Genomic DNA, 24,553 nt, shown 5'->3' with positions numbered 1-24,553 from the left:
TTATCATAAACAATTTTAAGATGCTGGCAGAAAGCAGATGATGCTGCTACTTTATGAGAGACTCTTCCGAATACTCATGAGTTTCAGAGTACTGGATTTAAGGTTGGCAGTGCAGTTGATAATTTCATTTACAGATGAAGAAGCTGAGGTTCAGAGAGGTTATCTTGCCCAAGATTGCCAAACTAATTAGTTAATTGCAAGGTCATGGTTAGATCCCAGGTCTATAGTACCTGAACACTTACCACTTCACCACAGGGTCTCATCAGCACATGCACAAAAACATAAATTCATTTCATCTTTATGCTGGCTCATGCATGTACATGTGCACTTGCACACATACAAAGTTAAAACTTGAATACTCTCATGACAAAGGGGGCATCACTGCAACCCTGGTGGAACCAGCAACAATAGACAATTAGGTGCAGTATCAGGGTAATTTTTTTGACCCTGGTTTGAAAAATCTTTTTTGTCTTCAACAAATGTATTCACCTGCCATGTAACAACTGTATCAAAGGGATACAATTACTGTGACACAGCGAAGACCCAGGCTTACATTTAATTTGTTTGCATTATTTGAAATGAGCAGTCAATCATCCTCCCAATGCTGGCATCAAGAATACAATGTGGTAGCTACATGGTGCAGCACTGTTTCCATTCAATTCATAACAATCAACCTCCTGGGTGTCACTCTTCAGTTACCTACCTGATATAACTAGGGGGCTGTTTACCCCATGCTGATCTAAAACTGACAGCTGTATACATTCCTGACTTGAATCACTTAGCAATAGTATATTTCTATTATTAAATCAAAAGTTTATTAATTATGTTAATAAACTTCTATATTAATCAAAAGTTTCCTCTTGAGTAGTTAGTAAAAATAATAGCAACAACATTATTAAATACACCCAGATTTATTTTTACTATATTACTCAAAAAAATGAGGCTCTAGCCTTTGCTTACAAAGTTTAAGTGAATGAACTGAAATCCTCTAAAAATGCCTTTCTCATTTTTAGCCTCTTCATTATAAAGGTATCATTAAAAATAAATTCTAATTCTAAGAATCTGACCATTATTTGTTCAAGACCAGCATATCACAAAACTAGCAAAAAACTATTTGCTTTTTCTTATTTACCTTCACAACTTGAAGCAACAGCAGCAGCTTTTTAAAATACGGAAATATTCCAGGATTTTCCCTCCAGCTCCCCTTGTGGAGTGGCACACCACAAAACGGACCAGAGGGGAGAAGTGAGTGTCTTGCTCCAGAATGCTGCCAACTTGCCTTGAGACATAGGCAAGTCACAACTGCTCCGGATCTCAGTCTCTGCACGAATATACTCCCAACTCTCAGGTCCCAGGGCAGCTCTAAAACCAGCCCTCTGATATAATCTGCAAGGTAATTTTGAGGACCAGTAAAATTGCGACACTTAAGGTTCCAAATTTTAAAACTGCATGATTTTTTTTAACCATGCATTTTCCTAATTCTACTCTTAAAATGTACTAAATGTCTTCTTGGGTTTCAAACTATAAAATTAGCTTAAAAGCCAAGGGCACTCCAATGATTTGCTACCGACCAGGAGATCATGCCCAGTCTCTACAATGGCCAGCCCTGCACTAAAGCAAAAAACAAGGTGCTTACTTAAGGCCTGCTACTTATTCAGTCCCCGAGCCAACCCGATATTTATTTCATCATTTCGAAAACCTTTCTCAGCTGGAACTTAACCAGCCCCAGTACTCACTCTCAAAGATTTCACAAAGGCCAGCTCATTGCATGTCTTCACTTACGGATGTAAGTATCTGCACACACAGGCCCTTACTTATATTGTGATCATAATGTGGTGCCACTTTATGGATGTAACTCCATTTTGATGTTTTGTTTTTGTTTTTTAAAACAGGGACTCACCGTTGCCTAAGCTGGAGTGCAGTGGCAAAATTGTAACACTGCAGCCTTGACTTCCTGGACTCAAGCTATCCTCTCATCTTACCCTCCCAAGTAGCTGGAACTATAGGTACACACCACCACACCCAGCTAATGATGTTCTGACACTTCTATGTCTGATAATCTGCTAAGCAGAATATGACAAATTCTGCTGATCATAAAAAATGTGTTAGAAACCTTACAGTCAATTGATTCATTTCCCCAGCCTCAAAATATAGTTCTACAAAAATGTAAGACTACATGAAGCAATATTATGTACATAATTTGTCTTGTTAGACTTGATAGGATTGCTGGATTTTCAAACTAGGGTTTCCACATCAACAAACTAAAGAAATGACAAAAACATTAAGAGCAGCCATTTTCTTGCTAATTTTAAGAATTCTAGATAAATCACTTCTGCAATATATTTTTTTTAAATTCACAGATTTTCAAACACTGTTACTGCTAAAGCACGGTAATTGACATATTAGAAATAAAAGAGCTAGGCTGGGTAAGGTGGCTAACGACTGTAATCCCAACTTTGGGAGGCTGAGAAGCAGGTGGATCACCTGAGGTCAGGAGTATGAGATCAGCCTGGCCAACATGGTGAAATCCCATCTCTACTAAAACAACAAAAATTAGCAGGGTGTGGTTGTATGCGCCTGTAATCCCAGCTAGTGGGGAGGCTGAGGCAGGAGAATCACTTGAATGCAGGAGGTGGAGGTTGCAGTGAGCCAAGATCGCGCCATTGCACTCCAAACTGGGCAACGAGAGCAAAACTCTGGCTCAAAAGAAAAAAAAAGAGCTAAGTTTCAGTTGACTGAAAGCTTCAATTTATCAGTTTTTTAAGTTATGGCACTGTTTAAAATTAAAGACATCTGTCTGTATTTAAAACAAATAGCTATTTGTGTTCAATAACAATCAGCCACATACTCAGCTTTCTCTTAAACTAAAATCATTCAAATATAATCCTTATTTATCCTGAACACATCAAAGCAGCACTTAGGGACAAGAAATCTCCAATCTATGGTGCTTTGCATGGAGTACAAGAACTATATAAATGCGGAATTTGAAAAGGGTAACTAACTGGGGGGAAGGTTTACCTATATAAGTCCATAAATGCCAAAATTTTCCAGAGCTGAGATGAGCACTGGGAGTTTTTCTCTGTTTATGAATTGATATCCTTTGCTGTAACGACTGGCAAGAAACTACACTGCTTAAGTAAAGCAATTTTCTCTTTCTAAATCTCCTTCCCAACAATGACAGTAAAGTAAAATAAGCACCTCAATGGCAAGTACTACAAATAACATGACACTTTAAGTTATTTTTAAGAAAAAACACAAGTGCCTTTTCCTCGAATGGCACAAAACTATCACCAATCACACAATTGCTTCATTTTTAAAAATTATTAGCCAATATTTCTAATGTCACCTCTGGATTTTCTTTTAATCATGTGCATATGCCCTATCTTTGAGAAACTAGAAATCAAAAAATGATGTTAAGATGTCAACAAGTTTAATTCAGCAAACATCTGAAAGTGTACATATGCCAGGCTCTAAGGAAGGCATCCTCAAGGAAGTGATTTTTATAGGGCAGATAATAACATTCCAATGCTAACTATAGTGATCACTCCATAGAAAGTAGTACCCTACACAGACTGGAGTTATAGTTATAAACAAATTTCTTAACAGTCCCACTAACGTAACAAACTACATTCGCTATAAAAGTTTACTGTTAGTTGTACTTTTCGGTCAAATGAAAATAACACTGTAAAACCCTTACTTGAACATCAAATAATCTAGCCATTATGGGCCCCAAGCTGATAATGCCAATTTTTAAAAGGGGTATAAATATTCCGTAAAAGTTATCATTAAGGGGAAACAACACACTACCGCACTGAAAATTCACATCAAGCTGTCTTAATGTCAAATACAGCAGAGGTTGGAGAAAAAAATGAAATCCTGTTGATCATGTAAATAAAAAGCTGGTATATATCTGTATGACCTCCTAACATAGGCCCACTCACCACCCCCCATCCCTTGGCCTTAAAATAGAACCTTGGATATGTTTGTGTAACAGCTGACATACCAACAGCAGAAAGTTGCTCAGTGGGCTGCCTTTTAAGTTATCAACAAACAAAACCCAACAATGGCATAGCGTTTTCCATCTCCAACAGAGAAGAGCAAGTTTTGCTTACAACTTTAACATCAAACAAATACATTAGCTACACTGAATTTCTCAAGTAAATTAAACTGCAGTTCCAGTCAGTTTATAAAAAGTTACCCCAATGATCACACTGGTGTAATTAATTTCCTTGATATCAAACCCAAACCAAAAAGAAAAGGACATCAAAAAACAAAAGGAAAGCCCTTACATGTCTAAGTATATTGGTCTCAAAAACAAACATCTGAATCATGCTTCAGTGAAGGCCGGGTCAAAGCATGAGTGTTTTATTATACTGCACTTCTTTTGTCACAGAAATCTATTTCCCTGAAAAAGAAAACAAAAACCATTTGCTCTTATGGGAAACTGACCAATTTCAATCAGCTCCAAGACAGTGACAGTGACTAGTGAGGCAGTAACAGAAATAAAATGTGCATAAAGCATTTAAGAAGTCAAATTAACTTGATTTAACTTGACATTCTCAGTCATTTACGAAAGTGTTCATCCCAAATATGCTAGTAAATGTGACTAGCAAAGAGACCTATTTCTATCAACTCAAGTGTTACAGTTGGATACAACTTTTACTATAAAGCATGTAAACTGGATAAAGTTTACAAAGGAATCACCTTCCACCTACAGGGGAATTTAGCTTTAAAAGTACAGAATGAATGTTTAATAAATACCCCATGGTGATACAAACGAGCTTTTCCATTACTGCCAATATATAGCTGGTGACACCTCCTGGGTGAGAAAAGATCATGGAAAGAAGTGATTATAAATAGTTGCTTCCTTCTTACAACAACTAATTCAAGGGCTTGTGTACAAAAGCAAAAATCTTAGTTCCTAAAGAACAGATTATTTCACCTTAAGTAAAATCTGTTTGTTACAGGTGATTACTGACAACAATAATTGCTTCTTCAGACAAAAAGAAAATCTTTTTGTAAGATATCTCTATAGCAAGAGACCTCTAAATATCAACAACTATATGATTTTTAAGTCAAAGCTTTTGTAAATGAGTTGTTTCTCAGGAAAAAAAAATAATGGTAAGAAAACAGTATAATACATCCAATAATTAAGGCAAAAGAAGTTAAAATAAACATTAACATGAAAAAATGTCAACTATTAAAGCAAGTTTTAACGAAATACTTTTACTCATATTTAAAAGAGGGAGGAGGCAGGTTAGAAACTAAACTGAGGTCAGAAAGGAAATTTATTATAAAAACAAATGAAAAGACCATCTGAAAATGAAAACGTATTTTTCAAATCAGTAATGTGGCATTCTAATCCATCTGCTCTCTTTTTCTGAGCCACAAGCTAATTTTTCTGATAAAAAGATTTTTTTTTTTTTTTTTTTGAGATGGAGTTTCGCTCTTGTTACCCAGGCTGGAGTGCAATGGCGTGATCTCGACTCACCGCAACCTCCGCCTCCTGGGTTCAGGCAATTCTCCTGACTCAGCCTCCCGAGTAGGTGGGACTACAGGCACGCACCACCGTGCCCAGCCAATTTTTTGTATTTTTAGTAGAGACAGGGTTTCGCCATGTTGACCAGGATGGTCTCGATCTCTTGACCTTGTGATCCACCCGCCTCGGCCTCCCACAGTGCTGGGACTATAGGCGTGAGCCACCTCGTCCGGCCCTAATAAAAAGATTTAGACTGTCCTTACTCATTACACATTTTTATTTCCATATAAGCTAGCAGTTTTAACCCCTCCTCCACCTAAAAAACTGAAAACTCAAAATCTGCTTTTAAGAAACTAATTCTCCATTTTCTCCTAATTCAGGATTATTAAGTCTATTAGACTGTACTCTTCACCTTCTCAATTCTAAATTATAAAACTTTATTAAAACAATTTCCATTCAACTGTTGTTTCAGTTTCATGACCAAAAAGATTGGTTTCTTAAAAACTATGCATATTAATTGCTCTCAGGGTTCAGTGGAAAACTTCTCTCTAAAGGTAGAGCAGTTTAAGACGTAGGTTTTATCTGTAATCCTGTAACCATCTCTATCTTCAATAAAAGGTTTCAAACTCAAGTTTATATCCTTTATATGATGGGCCCACCCTAGAATGTATTCACAGCTTTAAAAAACAGCCATGTTGAAGATACCTGAGTGAAAGAGCTGGTACACAACACACACCTCCACACCCCGCCACAACCAAAAAACAAAACAAAAACAAGCAGTAAAACGAAAGGACTGTCCACAGTCAAGATACAGGCTAAAGGTTAATTTGGCAAGGAATTAAAATACTCATTCTAAAACATTCAAGTCTTCATCAAGTAGGAAAACCAACACTTAATCCACAAATTTGTAACTTGCCAAATGGAAATTCGTAAGGTGACAAACCAATTTTTTAAAAGCTTATTCTTTGAAAAATATTTTAAAATAAAAAATTTAAAAGTCCCATTTGAAATTCCTAATTATCAGAAAATACATCTACTCTTAAGTATAATTTGTTAACTTCATTAAGCCAATCACTAAAGTAAAATTTTTACTAAATTTTAACTAAACTTAATTTTTCAGCCAAGTATTACAGGCAAGAAACAAAACAAAAAGTAATGCCTAACCAGAAACAGAAGTCATGATTAATTTGTTTTGGACAGTGACAAACCACAAAGGGGTAAAGCACAAGTTGCCGAATTTCACAACCAAATCATCCAGAAAAAAAAATGTGATGGACTTCAGAAACCAATATTTTTCCTAAGTCAAATTAAGTTTATAATAAGGCTAACAATTACAGGAAACAGCTTATTCCACACTAAGGAATAGCCCTTTTTCCTGCATGTTTGTACTGGTCTGATAAAAAACAGTCAAACTTCCTTGTCATTATATTGCCCATTTTAAACATACTATCTGCCATACAGAAGCAATCTTTACACTGGGAGTTGACAAGGCTAAAACTAGAGTAAGATGAGAAATGGAATAAGCCACATTACAAGGGGAAGGGGAAACAAATATAAGGAGATTTCCTCTCGGTCTCCTACATTTTAAAGTCAAACGATTACTATTTCCAACCAGAGAGAAATACACCTTGGTTAAAAATAGGGACGTAATTCAAATTTCTGGATTTGAAAAATTAAAAATTATTAAAGCAAAAAGTTAGAAACTTGGTAACAAGGAACCAGCTCTAAATTATGAAGAGAGTTTAGATCAACATAAAAGCACAAGTGAGACGCCCTTTTAAACTAAAGAAACTCCAAAGTATGCAGCTTTTTAAATAGTATACTAAGGTGAAGTATTTTCACTTTTTTTTGAATCTCCTATAGTCTCTGAATTCAACATTTCAAGAATGCAATTTAATTTTAACTAACCCTAAACATTGTCAAGGTCTATTTTCATTTTACCGTCGAAAAAGGATTCCTGCTAAACAACTGCACTCAAGAAAAAAACTTTTACCAGAAATTGTTACTAGCACTATTAAAACTTAACCAAAATATGCGAAAGAGAAAATGTTATTTTTGAAACGTCATAAACTTGTGCCAATAATTGTGTTTTCAATGTTCGAGAACACTATAGGAACACGTGATGACAAATCAAATAATCCATACTTAATTTAATATAGGTCAGATTACTGTGTATGTTTCACATTTCGTTCTGACCATTTTCATGGTTAAAAAATAACTGGCGCCCCTTAGCGCTCACATTCGGAAATACGCAATTTAAGAGTTACAGCAATTTTTTTTTTTTTTTTTTTTTTGACATTCCAGAAAGTTTTCTGCCTCCACAATCTTTCAAATGCCAACACAAATAGGAAAAGCAGAACCCCTTAAAGGGACAGCTGAAGTTTTCTCTGGAGCAACCTGAAATTAGCAGATCTGTTGTTCCAACAGTGGAAAATGCCCATTTCAATGTGGGTGAGTGCTGTACGTTTAACACACGGAAGCACAACGACCAGAAAGCCTAACACCTAACCATTTCCTACTTTTGTTTCTACGACTTTCAATACAACAAAACTCCTGGGATTTTTCTTTAACCATCTTTTTATCATGTAAACATTTCCGGCCTTTTGTTCTTTGGTGACATTCCAACTCCCCAAGCTTCAAACTCCTTTTCCCCGACTACTTTTAAAATCTCGAAATTCTTGCGAAAAACCTAAACTCCACTATTTCTTCAACCTACAGTTTTTGGTTTCCATTTTACAGTCCTCCAGTAATGCCTCTAAGCAGAAAAAGAAAAAAATCCTGGCTAGTCGATTTTCGAAACAGACATTTTTGTGTGTGGTCATTTTTTTTTTTTTCTCTAGGTGTCCGCAGAAACCCACAGCTACTAAAAATTAATACTCCAGGTCCTGCTATGAGAACTTCTTAAGGAAATTCCAGAGTTGGTCAACATTAATCTTCTTGTCATTCTTCGCTCCCCACAGAGCTCCATAAAGCTATTTGGAAACTTTGGCTCAATTTTATTTCGCCCTTTCCCAGCGTCTCGATTCCCTGTCCTGAAAACTCAGGCGGCTGCGTCCCCGAGAGCAAACCCTCCGCCCAAGTTCTTCCTAACTCAGGCAGCGCTCCGATCTGTCATCGCGGTATTTCGCTCTCCACCCCCCCCCACCCCCGAAAAGTGAAGTTCAACTCCCTAACAGTTCTCGCTTCCCCAAACAAAAGGAAAAAAAGCGCTTTTCGCCGTCACTTCGTCCTCCCTGTCGGCTACGCCAGCATTACTTTCGGTCTCCTACCGAATTTTCTTGAACGAGCCCCACGCTGACTTCCACTTACTATTTACCAGCTGCACCAATTCCCCAAGCACGAAACCCCGCTTTGGTCCTCACCCGGAGGGAGAGCTCCCGAACTCGGGGCAGCGGGGGTCCGCACCGGGCTGGTTCGGGAGACCGAGCGGAGGAGCGGGGCCCGCGCCGGGGACACGCGCGTCCTCCAGGCCGGCGGCGCGGCGTGGGCCTGCTCTCGAGAGGGCTCGGCGAGGACCACCGAGCCCGCGCGGCCCCCGCCGGCCTCTCGGAAATGTGACCGCCAAAGCTAGAGGGGCCGCAGCGTCCGCCCCGCAGCCCTCCGCACGGCACAAACTTGGGCGCCAGCAGCACTGGGTCCCGGCCGGGCGGGGGCCGTCCGGCCCCGGCGGGTCCACCCCGGCCCGCCCGCCCGCTCGCCCGCTCGCCGCCGCCAGCCGGGCCCCGCGCCTTCTTTGTGCGTCCTCCCGGCCTCCCCGTCCCCCCGGCGCGCGGTCCCGCCCGGCCGTGACCTACCCGCCCTCCCCACCATCCGGAGCGGGGAAAGGGGCTGCCCCGGCGGGGTTGGGGCCGGGGCCCGTGAGGCGCTCACCTTCGTCCAGCAGCCGCTCGAGGTGGTTGAAGATCCCGCAGAAGTTGGGCAGGCTGCTCATGAGCTTCTTGTCGTTCATCAGCTGCATCAGGTAATCTGGGGTGGGCTTCGGCTTCTCCTTCGTTTCCATTTCCCCGACCATATTCCAGGCTCCGCAGCTCACTCCGCCCGCCGCCGCCGCCGCCGCCGCCGGAGAGGAGGGAGGGGCGGGGGCGAGCCCCGGCCGCCGGCCGCTCGGGACCCGGCGTCCCGCTCCGCGCCGGCTCCCGCTCCGGCTCCCGCGCCGAGCCCCGGGGCGGCCGGCACCGCGCGCTCGCCCGCCCCCCGCAGGCACTTTCCGCCCGGGGCCGACGCGCTCCCGGCCGCCGCCGCTCTCGGCCGCCCGACTCGGCGCGTCCCTCACGAGGCCGGCGGGAGGCGGGTCTCGGCTGGCCGAGTACGGGCGCGGGGCGCGGGCCGCTGGCGCCGGACGAGGAGGAGCCGGGGCCGCCGCTAGCTCGGCTGGTCGCGCCCGCTGAGCACCGCCGCCGCCTGTGCCGCGGGCTCGGGGGTCTCTCTGGGCTGGTGCCCGCCGCGGCGCCTCTGCCGCTGCCGCTGCCGCCGCGCTCTGACTGCGCTCCTCCTCTTCCTCCTCCTCCTTCTCCTCCTCCTCCTCCTCACTCACTTGGCGGCGGAGTTCGCCTCAGTTCAGGCGGCGCTGCCAGCGGCGGCGGCGGCGGCGGCGGCGGCGGCAGGGGGGGAGGGGCGGCGGCGGGGGGAGGGCCGGGGGCGGGAGGCGGGCGGGGCCGCGCAGGGCGGCCGTTAGCGGGGCCGGGCCGGCGCGCTCCTGCAGCCCGCTGCCCGCCGCCCCCCACCCTGGCAGCCACTGGCGCCTGGCTACCTCCTCCCTGCCTCCCCGGCGGGGCGGGCGGCGGGAGCGTGACGGTCGGCGGCGCTGGGCGGGCCCGGGCCTGGGAGCAGAGGATGGGGTCGCTGCCGTGCCGGGCGCCCGGGGTGCGTGGGTGTGGGTTGCAAGGCTGTCGGCCACAGGGTGCGGGGTACGCGGGGCTTTCCACGGCAGGGGGCGGGCGGGGCCGCGGGCGCGGTCGTGGCCCCAGCGGCGGGCGAGAGGAATCCCAGCGGGACGCGCCAACGGTGCCTCCGCCTCGCTCCTCGTTACTATAGTTCTTTCAAAACCTCTCATCCACCCCGCAGAAGAGAAATTTTTTTAACGTCCTGTTGCTTCACGGGGGACTTTCGGGGTGGGCGTCACGTGGCCCGACACGTAGCTGTGGGGCTCCAGAGCGCGTGCGCGCGTCGAGGCTGGTGGCCACGCCCATCCTGAGGGTCGCTCCGCCCCCGCCGGGCCCCGCCAGCGCGCGGTGGGGGAGGCGCGTGGCCCGGAGTGCGCCTGCGTGGGGCGGGGGCGGGGGCGGGGCTGGGGGCGGCAGCCGCCTAGGGTCTGAGTCTGGCGGTTTTGACCGGGGCCCAGGCGCGTCGCCCACCGTGCGGAGGGCTGGTCGGCCTGCACTGGCAGTCCGGCCTGACGCGGCGCGGGTCTCGGCTGCGGGGGGCGGGGGGTGCGGAGGACAGGAGTTTGAGGCTTTCTGAGGCGCGCGCCCCGGCGTCCGCCTCTGCGGGACTCTGCGCGGGGCGCCCTCGGTCGGCGCGCCGGGCTCCGGCTTCGTCGCCGAGGGAACCACGCGCGACGCCCCTCTCGTCGCCGCCGTGGCTCCCTTCGGTATTCGTGATTTGTTGGGAGGCTGGAAAGCAGCACGGCGGAAAGGAGCCTAGCGCTCCCCAGGCGGGAAGCCTGCGCGGACACGCGTGCGCACCACCGGGGCGGCGGGCGTGGGGGGCCCGGGCCGCGCGGGTGACGCGTCTCCGGGGAACCGGTCTGTGGCGCCTTCCCGTTATTCTGAAAGCGAATTGTAGCGAGACCCGAGCGCGGCGGCTTAGCAAACAATAAGGGAGCGTCAGCGGTGCTCGAAATGTTTCCTCCTCGATGGCATCAGTGTTCGTGAGGGAATGAAGCCGCAGTAGGAGATAAAGCGCCTTGGCGTAGTCTGAGAAGCAGAAGTCAACATTTTCACAGATGAAGAAAGAACTCAGAAGAGGTCTTTCTGTGCAATGTGGTGGATTTCCAGCACTTAGATTTATTTGAAGAATTTCCTGAACTGCAACGATGAAGTCCTCTTTGATCTGTAGAAGTCGGCAGTTCCTAAATCTGCATCTGCCTTTTGTTGCAAATGCTTTATGACATTCCGTTAATAATGCAGAATTATGTCATATCCAGGTGTCCATTGTGAGAGTCATTCGCGGCTGAGATTTTCTGTTAATCATTCTGTGTTCTGACTTAGCAGTGAACGTAGCTGATTCTGTTTGTGAAACGTTGCTTTCACGCAGATTCTGAGGAGCACCTCTGAGTTTGAGTTGTACCGAAGGTACTAAAAGAATTTCGAACGAGCGCTGAGTGACCACTAGCTTCTGGCCTTTTCATTTAACAAGCACAGAGTTCATTTTTAAAATTAAGTTACTTTGACGGAGGAAATGTAATAGCCTTGTCAGACAACGTTAAAAATGTTTACCTCTCAGATACTTTAAATTCTCCAACAGCCTTAGCTGTTTTTAGAGCCACAGAGTATTTACTTACTGAGTTGCCTTTTTCAAGATGAACCTTCTAAATGCAAGTCGTAGTAACTTGATGAAGAGCTATGGTCTCTAAGTAAGGAATGCTGCTGCAGTTAGAAAAATAAATCGTTTAAAAGGTTTTGATGCTGATGGTGTGAAAGAGGCAATTCCCTTCTTAACGGCCCGCTCATTACGCTTTCAGGCACTGTACTGAATGCTCTTGCTATATATATTTCGTTTAATCATCAGTACAGCTTGGTCTTAGGATAGATACTGTTTTCCCCATTTTACAAATAAGGGGAAAGCCAAGGAAGACGAAGTCAAGTCACTTGTGTAAGAATGCAGCTAATGACTCCTGTGTCTGGGGTTAAAATTCAATAATATTCTAAAGCTTATGTTTTTTTGCTTTTTTCCTCACCCTATCCAGTAAATCAGACTGAATTTTATGACAGTATTCCACCGTTTTTGTCCAATAGAAACTGCACTTTCATTAGGCTCAATCACTTAAACCAGATTAAAGAACAATGATAGGCAATTTTCGTTTCCTATGTATTAAATCTCTTATGGTTACTGCATTTTATAATAGATACTGTGTGTTACCTTTTCAAATATCTCTTTAAAAAAAAAAAAGCCGGCCGGGTGGCTCACGCCTGAATCCCAGAACTCTGGGAGGCCGAGATGGGTGGATCACAAAGTCAGGAGTTCAAGACCAGTCTGGCTATCATGGTGAAACCCCGTGTCTACTAAAAATACAAAAAGCCGGGTGCGGTGGTGTGTGCCTGTAATCCCAGTTACTCGGGAGGCCGAGGCAGGAGAATCACGGGAACCTGGGAGGCAGAGTTTGCAGTGAGGCGAGATCGCACCATTGCACTCCAGCCTGGGCAGCAGTGCGAGACTTTGTCTCAAAAAAAAAAAATCCGAATAGCTTACCAAGGCCTTCAAAAAGACACCTTGGCCCCTGGTGCATCACTGTCCTTAGATCTTCCTCTCCTACCACAGCCCACTTGGCTGCCCCACCCCCTAATCTGTCCGGATCCTTAAACATTCCAAGCATGCTTACCCTCCCCATACCTCAGCGAGCCTGGCTTCTACACTTTCTCTTTAGAAGGTGACACTTAACACCCTATGTAAGATGGCGCATGTGTGCACGCACACACCTCCTCCCTTATTCGGTCTGCTTACCCCAGGTTCGTTTCCAAGCATTTGTTTCCTTCCACCTGACATATCTGTGGGTCAACTTGTTTGCCACTGGCAGCAACACTGTAAGCTCCATGACAAAAAGGAGTTTCTTCTGTTAGGAATTCCCAACACCTATATCAGCACGTGGTACATGTAGGCACTTACTAAGTATGTGTCCAAAAGAAGTATTAAGTACTTGTTATGGACCAGAAACTCTGCAAAATCCTTATCTTTGCATTGTTTTTTTCATCTTTACAGTCAATATTTGAGGTAGGCAAGAAGAGCCGTATTTCCGAGATGAGAGAGCTGATGTTTAGGAGAAGTAGCTGCAGAGGGTTGGGTGCGGTGGCTTGTGCCAGTAATCCTAGCATTTTGGGAGGCTAAGGCAATTGGATTACTTGAGCCCAGGATTTTGAAACCAGTCTAGGCAACATAGCAAGACCCTGTCTCTACAGAAAATACAAAACAGCAGAGTCTGGTGCCACGTTCCTGTGGACCCAGCTACTTGGGAGGCAGAGGTTGCAGTGAGCTGTGATCACATCACTACATTCCAGCGTGGGCAACAGAGCAAGACCTGACTCAAAAACAAAAAAAGACTGACTTTGTAATAATGTAATTATTACAAAAATGTTATCTTAATATGGTATTCAACATAAATTACAATGTGCATGCAATATATATCCAGAGTGAGCCTCCAGTTAAAGATCCCTATAATAGGTTTTTCCACTGTGAAAAATTGTCATCTAGTATGTTGACACTAAAAATGGTTCCACATTCTAACATCAGTAATCAGGAGTGGAAACATATTTTCTGTTCTCTTAAATTTGATTGACTCTTTGCTTATTGCTATTCTTGAAATTTAAAATAGAAATTTGCAGTATTCCACACCTTTATCCCCATAGAGTTCTTGCAAAAACTAAATATTCCTTGGATATAAAATTCAGTGTTTTAAGGCCGGGAGCGGTGGCTCACACCTATAATCCCAGCACTTTGGGATGCCGTGGTGGGTGGATCACGAGGTCAAGAGATCGAGACCATCCTGGTCAACAAGGCGAAACCCTGTCTCTACTAATAATACAAAAATTAGCTGGGCATGGTGGTGCACGCCTATAGTCCCAGCTACTCAGGAGGCTGAGGCAGGAGAATTGCTTGAACCCAGAAGGCGGAGGTTGCAGTGAGCCAAGATCGTGCCATTGCACTCCAGTCTGGGTAACAACAGTGAAACTCCATCTCAAAAAAAAAAAAAAAAAAAAGATTCAGTGTTTTATGGCTTTTTGTCCCACTGCTGTTTTTAAAAATCTTAATCCTTAGATTTTCCTAAAAGAGACTGGAGCATTCTTTGTAAAGTAATTGTTTATTGTCTTAATAAATTTGAGTATCCTTTTAAATTTTGAGATGGCTTATCAGGTACTTGTTAAAAGATTGAAAATGAAACATTTCAAGTGTGAATATCTTAAATATTTCCAGTACCTGTTATATGTAAATGCGTATCATTAACCTTAAGGCACTTATGGGCTGAGCTGGGAGTTAATAGCATGTGCAGGTACATTTTAAAAGTTAACTAATAACTGCCAAGTAAAGGCTAAAGACAGAAATGCTTTAAAATACCTGTGAGTAATACTGGTAAAAATACCAGTGAGCACCAACATTCCCTTTCTGGAAGCCGTAGCAAGACTGCACTGGGGAGGTGGGTTTGATCGTGAGGCAGAGCAGAGAGTGCTGGGAGACAGCAGTGACTTTTGTCTTGGGAAGTGGAAAAGTACCAAGCTTAGGGTAGGAGTTTCCACAGAGTATTTGATGCCAGATTTTGGTTGGCCTCAAACATCAAACTAGAGTGTTAGTAAGGGAAAAGCCTTGGGATTTGGGTGTATGTTGGGGTGGGGAGTGGGGTAGAGATGGTGGCAGGGACATGGAGGGCGGGGGGTATCCCTATGTTGCCCAGGCTGATCTCAAAAGGAATTTTTTTTAATATAAAGAGATGAACAAATCAGATAGTAACATGGATTCCTCTCAGTGAAGCTTATTTATATCTACTAGTACAAATACAACATTTGTAAAATGAAAGGCGTCGCTCTTCACAGCTGTTCTAATGTTAATCGTGCTGCTTTTTAAACCACTGACATGATCATTCCAGATGTAGTTCTAACATTTATCTTAAACCACTGCACAACAGTTAAACCTTCACTGCCAGTGTAAGGTTTCTACTCATTTGACCCCAAATGAAGCTTTACAGGTAAAAATATTCTCAGCCACGATGCAGGTTCTTGTGCTTCATAATCCAACCTTCATTCCATATTTAAACAGAAACCACCTAAAAAATAACTATCTGTCAGTCACAGGAATGTGAGAGTGAGTTACAGATGCATTTTGTTTTGATCTACTCCCAGATTGATGCTTGGTTTTATGATTACAAGACAATTTCAGAGATGCCCTCCTGGATTGGGTTGATGGTTATTTTTTTTTTTTTCCTTCAGGATCTGGATCCTTTAGGATGAATCTGTGATTAGACTTTTTTAATATACTAAATGCATACTGTCAGATTTATAGTCTGTGAGTTAGTTTTAAAAGTTAATATGGGTAAACGTTTTTCCAACAAGGGGAATGACTATTCATGTCCCAGACATTTAATCAAATGTCATTATCCTTTATTAAAATTTAACTTAGAGCCTAAATGTTCTTTGCCAGTGATTTCTGTATATTCATGCATTCTTAACTGAGTTCCCAGTGAGACCAGAAAAAGGACTGACATTTATACAGTCCAATCAACCTTCAGGCACTTCATTTACTGAGTAGGCAACAACTCTGAGTTAATAATTATCCCCATTTTACTGGACCAGAAGCGGAGGGCTGAGAGGGTTAACTACGTAATGTGACTCATGTCACACAGCTGCTGTATTCAGGACAAGATTCAAGGCAGACCTTTGGAGTCCTGAGTGATGGAAGGCACATCATTGACCTTCCTGTAAGTTAAACTTGGGACCTCAGGAGCTATACTTCAATGAGTAAAATACCTATGGTGTTTTGAGTCTTTCTTGTTTCCAGTATTCTAGCTGATGGCATATAGCGAAAGGATTGGTGTGCTAGGTATAAAAAGCCCTATTCGTTCTCTGCTAACAAGCTGTGTAGCACTGTGTAAGTAATAGTGAATCAGAGTTGAACTAAGTGATCTCCAAAGTCATTCGAAGGTCTAAAATCCTGTGATTCTAAATAAAATGTCCTCATCAAGATTAGCGAATTGACCTTGTTGTAATTTTATGTCTGTACCCAGGATAACCCTGCATACAGATGGACAGTCATGTAATGGCAATAAGAAATTAATATAAAAACTTTAGGTGTCCAATTTTATCCAATTTGTTGAAATAAATAATATGTGTATTATATGTATATATACACTAAGAATTTTTATTTTATATATATACATACACACACTAAGAATTTTTGTTTCCCTTAGGCAATACAATATATTTGGCTGAAAATGTTACAATTTTATAATTTCCAAAGAAGTAAAATCAAATATTTTGTATTTTTTAAACATATTACAACTTAATAAAGAGTGGAGCACTAAAAATTTTCATCTAGAGCTCTTCATGATGAAACTTACTACAAGTAGAGCATGAGAATTCCTTGAAGGTAGAATTCAGGTCTTATTCCTCTTTCTGCTCTTTAAATGCTTTATGAGTAGTCTACTTTAAATAACTGTTTCTTTGAATGAACAAAAAGAAAAAAAGAAACACAGAGACATACTTCGACTCTAAGGAGGGGAAGCAGCCATGTAAGCTGCTCATACCATCTGCAAATCCAAAAGGTTTCTTCGCCTTTAGTGACAGGGAAAATGGACGGTGGAGGAGTAGAGACGGTGAGCTTAGTGTTTGATACTGTGTGTTCATATTTTGTAATGTAATTCAGTGATTCTTGAGAAGTATTTTTGAGTGTAAGTGATGTCTTCTTCAGCACAAAACATAGCATTTGTGGCAACTAGGCCAGGGAATCCATAGTTCTCTGAATCTATAACAGGTTAGAAAATGAGCACCTCTGGTTTTAACATTAAAGAGTCTGTATAGCAATGATATTTTATCAGAATCATTCACTACATTACTTCTTCAGATAAAAGATTAAAAGCAGGCAGGGCACAGTGGCTCATGCCTGCAATCCCAGCATTTTGGGAGGCTGAGGCCGGTAGATCACTTGAGGTCAGGAGTTTGAGACCAGACTGGCCAGTATGGCGAAACCCTGTCTCTACCAAAAAATACAAAAATTAGCCAGGCGCAGTGGCACATCCCTGTAATCCCTGCTACTCAGGAAGCTGAGGTGAGGCACAAGAATGTCTTGAACCCAGGAGACAGAGGTTGCAGTGAGCTGAGATCACACCTTGCATTCCAGCCTGGGTAACAGAGCAAGACCCTGTCTCAAAAAAAAAGGTTAGGCTGGATGCAGTGGCTCATGCCTGTAATCCCAGCACTTTAGGAGACCAAGGCGGTCGAATCACAAGGTTGGAAGATTGAGACCTTCCTGGCTAACAGTGAAACTTCATCTCTGCTAAAAATATAAAAAATCATCCAGGCGTGGTAGCATGCACCTATAGTCCCCGCTACTCAGAAGGCTGAGGCAGGAGAATCGCTTGAACCTGAGTGAGCTGAGATCACGCCACTGTACTCTAGCCTGGGTGACAGAGCGAGACTCTGTCTAAAAAGAAAAAGATGAGAAGCGATTACTTGTAGCACTGAGATTCAAGTAGTATGCAGCAGTACAGTGTTACCAGTTTTTAAATTTTGAAAGATTCCCACACACTCAGTGAGCAGTCACTGCTCTGAGCCACACTCCCAGGCCCTCTTCTTGAACCCCTGGGACTCCCCAACCCAGCAACCAAAGGCAAGATGCCTGGCACCCTGCCCCATCAGGCCTGGCAGACGCTGATCTTTTAGGCCTATGCTGGACCAGTTGTTACAACCTTGCGATGATGACCTCTGTTTGTGTGGGCTTCTTTACGTATTTAGAAAATTATTTCATATCTTTATGTTCATTAATCCTGGGCTTATGAGTTTTTACTAAATGTAATGAAGGTGGATAACTTTTTGCCTAAGATACGTATGGTTCTTTGGGTATATTTCCAAATTTAGAATGGTTTATACAAATGACAATGAAATACCAAGGGCTTCAGTTTTACTTTCCATTTTCCCCAAATAATATGTTAAAAAAAAAAGGTTGCTGCCAGAGCTGAAAGTGATTCATTCTCCTCCTTATGATAAACTCTGTATTTCACACAAAGAAATATCTCTGTTCTGTTTTTCCCCAGCCCTGTGTAGCCATTCACATTCCTTTGCTGAGCTGTACAAGTAATTCTGATGATGCTAGCATTTGTTACTGCCTAGTTACTCCATCTAAGCCAATCTGTAAAATGTGTTACAGTTACATTTTAGACATCTTCAAGGGCCACCAACTTGATTAACTGACATTAATGACACTGTATTTTTTGAGTATCCATTGGTAGCAAGTATCCTTTTTAGATGAAGAGAAAATGTGGCGTGGTAAAATGAGCAGCCTTTTTGTTTCACAGTTCTCAAATGCATGCCCTGTATTGATAGTGTGAGCTGGGAACTCAGCAGCCGTGAGAAACCGGAAGCCAAAGCTGTGATCGCAGAGGGACGAGTCTCTGCTCCTGCCTGTGTCCTTTCTCTGTCCAGGTGAAGCGATTAAAGGAGCAGAAAGAATGTGAGGGAATCAGGAAAGCAAACTCCAATGTGAATCAGGGAGAAGAAGGGCTTGCCCGTGAGTTTAAAGACGGTATTGTGAACCTGCTGACCTGCCAACAGCAAGCCGCCTTCTCCTCCAGTTCCTCTCTTGGTGCCTGGCACAGAGGCAGCAGGCCCTGCTCTGTGCCAGGTCCTTGACCTCTGTAGACCGACAGCCAGACTTGACTTTCTCCTCTCCCTCAGCTGACCAGATTTCAACATTTCAGTTGGTCCCATGCCTGATTTCATGATGGCCCCAACCAGGCCCAGTCTCTGTGTCTGGGGACAGGGAGCAGACACATGTCTCAGACTGTAAGAAGCAGGCTGGCCTGGTGTCCGGGCCATCAGCATCCAGCCCAGTGCAGGAAGGAGGCCTTTCATCTTTAGGCTCAGACAACTGGTTTGGGTCCTTTTAAAATAAGTACTTCCTTCTGCACCGAAATATGAAATAATAATACCTTAGCCGCACAGCGTAACCATGTGCCAAGACTGTAGCAACGCCTCTCACAGATAATGCAGAGGAACTGTCCTTAAACCCCAGGGAAGGAAGGGAAGTCCTGAACCACTTTTCCTGAAGAATTTGCTGGTCCTCCGAGGCAGCTGCAGAGCAGGAGGATCCAGAGAGGCCACTGAGGAGGTCTTGGGTTCAAATCTTGACCCTGTCGCTTACCAAAAGCCACATAAACTCTCTGCACCTCTCCTCTCTTGCCTGTGAGGTCAGGTGGAGCAGCATACGGATGTGAGGATGACGGGAGTGCCTCGCTGCGTGCCTGGCACTCGGAAAGCTTTCAGTAAATAGCATCATTTTAAGAACTGAACAGGAGGCCTGAACAAGGCTCCGGTTCATGTGCACGTATTGTGGAATGTGTTCAGTCTCTCTGCGTTGAAATTTTCTCCACAAAGCTCAAAAGTATGTAGTCATCAGTTTCCTGCTGCTTCCTATTGCACAAACCATTTCCTGTTCCCAGGACTGCTGACACTAGGAAGTAAAGGGACAAACAGGCTGATGAAAAGGAGCCTCAGTCCTGGGCTGGCCCCATTGTCAACAGCAACAACACTTGCTCTAAAGCTGGCCAGGGGTCACCGCACCCTCCAAGACCCAGTGTTGAAAGCCAGTGTGTCATTGTGGGGCCAAGTGGAAAAGGAGAGGCTGCCTCCCCTTGTCCCTGCCCTAGAAGCAATGGACCTGGCCGGAAGGAAAGTTAGCGGAGGGAGCCTTGGCAATCCCATCTTCTAGAAGGTCCAGGAACTCACCATGCCTATGAGATTCTGTTATGATAGTCTAGCACTGAGAGTTGTGGACCAACCCAGGGTTTAAAGTATGATATCCAAGCAACTGTTGGGCTGCATTACGCCAGCTAGAGGGCTTCCTCCAGCCCCTGCCCCAGGTGACCGCAGCTGCAAGTGCAGGAGAGTGAAGGAGCCGGAAGGGGGTGTGCCCCATCTGCCCACTCAGCAGACCTGCTTTTGGCTTATTTCGCCAGACACTTGGAAAGCAAGAGCAACAAGCTTTAATCAGATACCATGGGAAAACACAGTCCTTGTTTTGAAGAACTTAAAATCTGAAAGTGGAGAGACAAAAATCTACGTGCTTCATGAGTGCATTCTGCAAGCTGGTTTTACTAGATCACTCAGGAAGCAGCAAGACAGCAGTGGCTTCTTCTGCCTTCCCTGCTCCTGCCTTGAAATGAGCTTCACCTCTCCTGGTGACCCCCCAGAAATTTTGCTTCTGGACAAGACTAGGTCCCTAACGTTAAGATTTCTGTACCTGCTAATCTGTCACCACCTCCCAGCCCCTGGGCCACACCTGTAGCCTCCAGAAAACTTACCAAAGCAGTCCGGACTTCCTCTCAGTGGATTCCAAGGTATCAGCATGGCTTTCAGAGCATCACCTCCAAACGAAGGCCAGGACACACACAACTAAATCAAGGTAGTTGTAAGGAAAAAAGGAGCTTTCAAATAAACATTGATGAGAGTCAGTTATGAGTCTTACTGCACTGCGAATCATATAACCCATTGTAATACTGATCTTGAATAAAATTTATATTTCTATCATGTGTTTTCTTGCTCACCAAGAGGGCAACACGTTACCAATAGATACCTGGAGACGTGATTCAGTCTGAACTATAATTGAATCCCTGACATTATAAGGAACTTGGTAAGAATTTTCCTCTTGAAATCTATTTTTATGAAAGTGACTTACTGTGTACCTCATATGTAACAATAATGCACTAAGGGTAATGCTAGAGACCACAGCAAAAACCTAGATGATCTGTTTTGACACCAGATTTCTCCAAAGCAAGATCACCCTCACATCACTGAGCTGCCGTTCCCTTAGTGAGCCACACAAATCCAAATTCAGCGCAAAGCCTTCCCTCTTCATGCTTCCCCTGCCTCAAGCCTCAAGTTCAGTAGCTCCCACCTCAGCCCTCTCCCATTCTCTGTCCTCATCATGGTCTGCGGGTCTTTTCCCATCCTCCCCACAGCCTCTCCATGCAGAATTTCTGAGGGGCCCTGAGTTACACTAGCCTTGAAACTTGCTGCTGTAATGCAATAGAATTGCTTATTTATAATATAACGTGCATATGAGCACAATATGAACACCCCATAACCTTGTTCTTAATGTCTCCCATCCAACTTCCTGGATGTAAGACTTACCTAGCATCTTAATACAGCTTTCTAAAAAATTGCTAACATACCAGCTGGATACAGTGACTCATGCTTGTAATCACAGCATTTTGGGAGGCCAAGGCAGGCCGATCACCTGATGTCAGGAGTTCGAGACCAGCCTGCCAGCATGGCAAAACCCCATCTCCACTCCAAATACAAAAATTAGCTGGGCATGGATGGCAGGCACCTATAATCCCAGCTACTCGGGAAGCTGAGACAGGAGAATCATTTGCACCCAGGAGGTGGAGGCTGCAGTGAGCTGAGATCATGCCACTGCACTCCAGCCTGGGCAACAGAGCAAGGTCTTATCTCAAGAAAAAAAAAAAAAAATGCTAACATATAATTTCTCGTTGTTATTTACCCTTCATTTGACATTGTATTCCATAGTCTCAACTTTGTCTTGACAGCATTCATTCAAGGAAAGAAGCGGGGTTTGCATGAGGAAAAAGAGAGCAAAGGAAGAAATTTCAAAAAAGCAAATTTTTCTCCCTTACCCCCCAAAAAATTCACCTTTGCAGGAAAGTGAACCTAAAAGCAGTTTTGTTTTTTGAAACAGTTTTCTAAACACACACACACACACACCATGTTTCATTGCCTGTGCGCCACTTCTTGCCTGCTGGCTCAAGGTCTGGCATCTTTTCCACCCCATCGTGTCAGGCAGATCCAGCCCTCCTTTATGTCCTAAAGTTCGTGCTGGTGCCAGGCAGCTTCAGATTCTGTGCCCGGTTTGAAATCATTCACAAAATCTGAATTGTTGAAGAAAAGATCCTGGCTTCTGAATAATGCTAACCACTGTAAAATATTAGAAAACATTTCAAAATAAGAGGGTCCTTGGAGCCATCATTTATTTTTCACTGGAATTGAATTAAATTACTGATCAACATCACAAAGCTAAAAAACTCTGTCATTTACCATATCTTTTCCCCCTTTAAGAATGAAAAGGATGCTCCAGAGCTGGGGAGAAAATCTTCCTGCTAAGCAAACCTCACAACCTCACAGTGTGTTCTACCTGGGCTTGACCTGCACAGCAACCAGAAGCTTCCTGGGCCCAGCAGTTTCAACCAAATATTTCAGGAACCCGGGCTCACTTTTGACAGTGACAAGCCTTGGGCGATTTCAGTCATCAAGTGTCTCTGATCCCCAGATTCTTACAAGGGAACTTTGCAAAGCTTGTAGTCTCTCCTTCCTAATTTAATTTAAACTGCACTTGTGATAAAGAGGTAGTGTGCGGCTTCTCCCTAATGCTACCATGAATTGCTATATGACACGGATCCTGCTTGGGGCTGAGAGTGAAGTGTGGGAAGTCTAAAAAGAACTGTGTCCCAGGGCTTCTCCAGGAAGTGGCCCCTGTGTCCCGGGGCTTCTCCAGGAAGCTGCCATCCACCCAGCCCCTCTCACCTGTCCTCTTTTCTCCTCGGCCAGCCCCCAGCATGGAGGTGCCTACTGCCCCCACAGTGTCTCTGCCAGACTCTTCCAGGGCCCAGTGCAGAGTCAGGCACAGCTTCCCCAACTTCTCCTCATCCCTGCTGCCTCCAAAACAAACACAAATTAGAAACAGGACAAAGGAGTTTTGGTTATAGGAAGGTCAAAGAGTTTTAAAAATTACCAGCATTGGGAAAATTACAAGGTTGCTAAAGAATCTGAAAAAACTACCAGCAGCGGTTCCCAGAGCCTGCCCTCGTTTATGTTCCAATGGAGACCTGGGTCAACTGCTTTGAATATTTCCCAAGCATTCTTACTAATCTTTTGTGCAGTTAGAGGTCAGTCTTGCGGGCACCTTCTCTGTTACCAAGCTGTGCCTAGCTCTTGGGTCCAGGCCCAATCCCTGACCCTTTAACAGAGAAGACACTTCTCCTTCTCCCTACAAAGGCCTCTCCCTTGGGCTTTCGGCTACTTGTTTTGACCTTCAGTTTGCCACCATGGTCCATCATGGAGGCCTCTTGGTTGAGGTCTTAGGGATCAGCCCTCCAGCCCCTCCCCAACTGACTTCCCCTCTGGGCCACTGTTCCCTTGCAGTTGTCTTCCGTGTTCCTCCCAGATAGCTCTGTGCCTCTGGCGTAGAGCACAATGCGGGTCTCTGTCCTCTGTCATTGAATTAAAATTGTCCCAGTGAGGCAATACAACACAGTAAGGGAAAGCTGTGTCTCGGCGGGGTGCCATCGGACAGGCAGCTTGAGCTCAACAGTCCTCAGTTTTCTCTGCTGCAAAATGGGAATCCTAATTGTGACAGGGAATTAAAAATTGGGACCACAATTCACTCTGCCAAAAGAAAAATTAAGCTGAAAGCTGAATCACGCAAGATGCAGCCTTTCCCTTTGTTTCTAAGCAGAGACCTACAGATAAAAGGTTAAACATCTCCACAGGTAGTGTCTCCGTGTTCACCTTATGTTACGTAAATTGCCAATTTACTGAGCATGATTTTCTGAGTGCGAGAGGAATACATAACGAGTATTCCCCTACCTGCTCCTTTTCTTTTTCCCCCTTTAAATGCTGAAGCCCTCAAAATCATCACTGGAGAAAGGCACAGACCACAGATTGTTTCTGTGATTCCATGTTTATTTCTCTGGGCATGTCCTTAGCCTTGGCAAAATCAACTTCTAAATTGATTGAGAACTGTCTCCAGAACTTTTTGGTTCACATAATAATGCCCACTTTATCATACTATTGTGAAGCTGAAATTGGGCAATCATAAGACCTTAACCTATACCTGGATACAGTGACTGCTCAGTACACACTGGTTCACATTATAATTCTTACTAACATCTTTTTTTAAAATCAATCTGCTCACTGATTTTTATTCTTTCTTAAAAAAACTAGACTACTTCCTTTCGTCCTGCACAATGTGATGCATTGGAGGTACAACGGGAGTTAAATGTCTCTGTCTTCAAAAGGAATTCTGCAGAGTGGGAAAGAGGACAAGTGCCAAAAATCACAGAGCAATGAGCTCAGTCTTGCAATGGGAATATTCCTGGGCTCCTGCAGGAATGTTGGATGAGAAGCAGCTAACTCCGCCTGA

General features: G+C 44.3%; 1 protein-coding gene across 11 annotated transcripts in view; it reads right to left on the bottom strand.

The window, feature by feature from the left end:
• Nucleotides 1-9,658, bottom strand: part of QKI (QKI, KH domain containing RNA binding) — a 160,233-nt gene extending 150,575 nt beyond the window's left edge. For 6 of the 11 annotated variants that reach the window (XR_013534672.1, XM_035297118.3, XM_035297119.3 and 3 more), the window contains exon 1: nucleotides 9,350-9,658. Coding sequence is in view for 5 of the 11 variants with exons in the window: in XM_035297118.3 (XP_035153009.1) it covers nucleotides 9,350-9,491 (142 nt within the window). In the remaining 6 variants the exon portion in view is untranslated. Of the gene's footprint in view, nucleotides 1-1,132; nucleotides 1,305-8,841; nucleotides 9,187-9,349 lie in introns of those variants that run through there. The other 5 variants (XM_035297124.3, XM_078370434.1, XM_078370437.1 and 2 more) reach the window with 2 other exon arrangements.
• Nucleotides 9,659-24,553: the final 14,895 nt, after the last annotated feature.

This window comes from Callithrix jacchus, chromosome 4 (assembly GCF_049354715.1).
Source record: "Callithrix jacchus isolate 240 chromosome 4, calJac240_pri, whole genome shotgun sequence".
Lineage (NCBI taxonomy): Eukaryota > Metazoa > Chordata > Mammalia > Primates > Cebidae > Callithrix > Callithrix jacchus.
This window is presented reverse-complemented; position numbering and strand designations above follow the sequence as displayed.